The following is a 3579-nucleotide window of genomic DNA, read 5'->3' as shown; positions in this document are numbered from 1 at the left end:
TCGCTGAACTTGGCAAAAAACTTTTGATCTCGAAGCACCTGCAGTGCCGTCCTCAGATGCTGACCATGCTCCTCACGAATTCTCGAATAGATCTGAATGTCGTCTATGAACATGATAATAAACTGGTCCAAATACGGCTGAAATACATGATTCATGATCCATGAAGATCGCTGGGGCATTTTTCAGACCAAATGGCATCACAAGAAATTTGAAGAAATTCGTAGTGCCCTATAACGAGTTCTGAAAGTTGTTTTATGAACATCCGCTTCTTTGACTTTCAACTAACGATAATCGGAACGAAGATCTATCTTCGAGAACATTGATGCTCCCTGCAATTGATCAAATAGCTCTTCGATCCTTGGCAACAAATAATTGTTCTTCACGGTCACTCTGTTCAACTCTCGGTAATCAATACAGAGTCTCAGACCACCATCTTTCTTCTTCACAAAGAGAACTGGAGTGCCCAATGGAGATGAACTTGGACGTATAAAACAATTGTCTAACAACTCTTGAATATGATCTTTCAGATCTTTAATCACCAAAGGTGCAAGATGATAAGGTTCCTTAGAAATTGGAACGGTACCCGGCATCAGCTCGATAGAAAAATCAACCTCACTGGTGGAACGCCAGTCATGTTGTCGAGAAAAACATCATGAAATTCCCTGACGACCTATACCTCCTTAGTAGTTCGACTGCCAGTGTCAGGAACCGAGACAAAACTAGCCAGGAAAGCTTGACATCCCTTAATCAACAATTTTCTCGCGCACAATCAAGAGATAATGCGCAGCATAAGAGTGCTCCGAGCTGCCTCAAATAAGAAAGACTCCCCGTCGACTGGATTAAAAGATACGGTTCTCCGACGGAAGTCGATCGAAGCTCCATTTGCTACCAACCAATCCATACCCAAGATAATGTTAAACTCGGGAATTGGAAGCACAATAAGATATGCTCCAATAGAATAACCTTTAATTTCGAGCTCCACACCTGAAACCACTCGAGACGACAACATCTCTTCTCCCGAAGGTACCATAACTCTAAATCCCAAATTCAACTGCTCAGTTGTGACCTTCAAATGGCTCACAAAAGATTCAGAAATAAAAGAATGTGTAGCTCCAAAATATAACAGCGCATTAGTGGCTACACTCTCAAGACGGATCCTTCCTAAAATCACAGCAACAACATATTCGGCACAAATTTCTTAACTAATAAATGCCCAAAATTACGAATGTTATAGAGTTCACAGTCTAGAATTTTTTAATAGTTGCTAAATAAATAATCAATCAAATCTTACGCAACTAGCAGTTATAACATGCCACCCAAATATCCGAAATAAATTGGCAAAATAAAATGCTGACTAAAATACCTGTGATGAGAGTAGTGTCTAGCTCAGCCTCCTTTGCATGCATAACATACGCCCTCTCAGATGCAAGTGCCTGAAACATAGGGAAATTGAGGGCGATATGCCCTTGCTCTCTACATTTGAAGCACTTCCCAGAGAACCACAGACACCTGCCATAATTGTGGCAGTTGCAATCCTTACACAATGGCTTCACATCACTCTTCGGCGCACCTGGTCTCTGTGGCTGTCTCGGCGCCCCCTGAGACTTTTGCTGACCCTGAACTATGTTAGGAACGTGAAGGGCCTCTTATTCTGCTGACTCAGCAGCCGAGCAAGATTCCTCTTGCGCTGCATCTCCAACTTGATGTCTTTCAGTGACTTCTCAAATCTAAAGGCTTTGCAACAACAACATTATAGTCGAGCAGGTCTGGCAGCAACACATCCCGATGAATAATCAACCTCAAACCATCCACGAAATGTCATAACTTCTCTGTAGCATCATTTGTAATCAGTGCACAAAGTAACAGCCCTTGTCAAAATTCTGGACGAAGTCAGCAACAGAAGAATCCCCCCGATGGAGACTCATGAACTCCCTCTTCAACCTCGAACGGACATCAGCAGTGAAGTACTTCTCGAAGATTAGCCTATTAAAGTCCTCCAAAGTTAACGTCACCAGATTCAATCCTCGATCCGCTCTCTCCCACCATAGGGAAGCATCACCCTTCAGCAGATAAACGATTGCAACAAACCCGCTCAGCGTCTGCCATATCCATATATTTAAATATCACCTCCAAAGAACTGGTCCATCCCTTAGCCACGAACGAATCAGTGGTGCCAGAAAAGTCCTCGGGGTCCATCCTCTTGAACCACTCATAAACCACCTCTGGTCGGACCATCGCAGCATTTCCGACATGCTGCTCCAGTAGTCGAGAAATACCAGCTAGCACATGATGACTAGCATCCTGATTTGGAGGAGGTGGTGGAATCTCCTCTTCCTGCCTGTCTCCTCCTCCCAACCTATCATCACTCTCTCTGTGAAAAACTCTTGAAGGAGGCATATATGTACAAGTCATCCAACACGTAACCAACATGAGTTTTAAAATAACATGCGTCTAACATTTATCTTTTACAATCATATAAGCAAGTAAATCTAGACAGTTAAATTTAAAGAAATAAAAATCACAGACCTGAGGCGTGGCTTCTCGAGCTCCTCGAAAACGGTAGCTGGCATAACCCTTTTCAAGAACTACCGCTCTGATAACTAAAACGACCCTAACTTCTAAATTCATTTAAATTACACCAGTTTTTTTTACAACTTTATAAATTCCTACAACTTGCATAATTAATTCATCATAAATAAACGCATAAATAATCAAATAAATGAATTCTATACTATCCAGACTCGTTCATGCGGAATAAGTAAATAAATAAATAACAGTCTAAAATTTTAACTCAATAAATTCTTGCATCTTAATAGTCTATAAATAAAAGCAATAATCCATAAAAGCATCAAAATCTTTAACATATGCGGAATTTCAAGGTCCTCGGGTATGCACTGTGCCTCCCGGATGGCTCTATAGTCCACACCTTGCTACTCAACATAATTATCACCACATGTAATCATTCAAACCTAGTGAGTCTAATGAATCAGCATGCTCAACCCTGATATAGCAAGTACATAATTATTTAATCACATGCGTAAAAATTACATTAACTAAAAATATATTTGTCATGCAACACGAGACCTTAAACAATATGCAACTTTCTAAATCATGCATGAATATGAACTTTTCCATAAAAATAACATTTTAAGAGAAGTATGATCCTCGATAGTGAAAACATTAAGTCGATTGATCAATCTATAAATAATAGTACTTGGCCGTCGGGTTCAACGTTCACTTTTTCGACGATCTCACCAACAATCATAAAATAACTTCACCGTTTACTTCTTCAATGTATCCATTATTATTGAGATTCCCGCCCCCGTTTTCAACGGCTCACTCCCTTTTCATTGCAAGGTCACCGTTCCCGTTTTCAACTTATTCCGTACTACATTTACGTCACGATCAATTCACATTTCTCAAAAATATCTTCCTTGACTTATTAATTCATACAAACAAGAATAACTTTCCATATTCTTTAAAACTTAAAAAAAATGGCTTATGACTCTCCTATAGGTTAAGACTGCTAAAAATAGCATAAGCATGCAAATACGTTAAAACTTCTAAAAATATAATATA

General features: G+C 39.8%; 1 protein-coding gene across 1 annotated transcript; it reads right to left on the bottom strand.

Annotated features, from left to right (window-relative positions):
* Positions 1-769: 769 nt before the first annotated feature.
* LOC142521883 (uncharacterized) lies at positions 770-2397 on the bottom strand. Its single transcript, XM_075625057.1, has 5 exons — positions 2128-2397; positions 1865-2060; positions 1635-1734; positions 1364-1509; positions 770-1161 (listed from the first exon to the last, which is right to left on the bottom strand). The coding sequence occupies exons 1-5, from the start codon at positions 2395-2397 to the stop codon at positions 770-772; spliced, it is 1104 nt and encodes a 367-aa protein (XP_075481172.1).
* Between the last annotated feature and the right edge of the window lie 1182 nt (positions 2398-3579).

The sequence above is a fragment of the Primulina tabacum genome, chromosome 13, assembly GCF_025594145.1.
Source record: "Primulina tabacum isolate GXHZ01 chromosome 13, ASM2559414v2, whole genome shotgun sequence".
Classification (NCBI taxonomy): Eukaryota; Viridiplantae; Streptophyta; class Magnoliopsida; order Lamiales; family Gesneriaceae; genus Primulina; species Primulina tabacum.
This window is presented reverse-complemented; position numbering and strand designations above follow the sequence as displayed.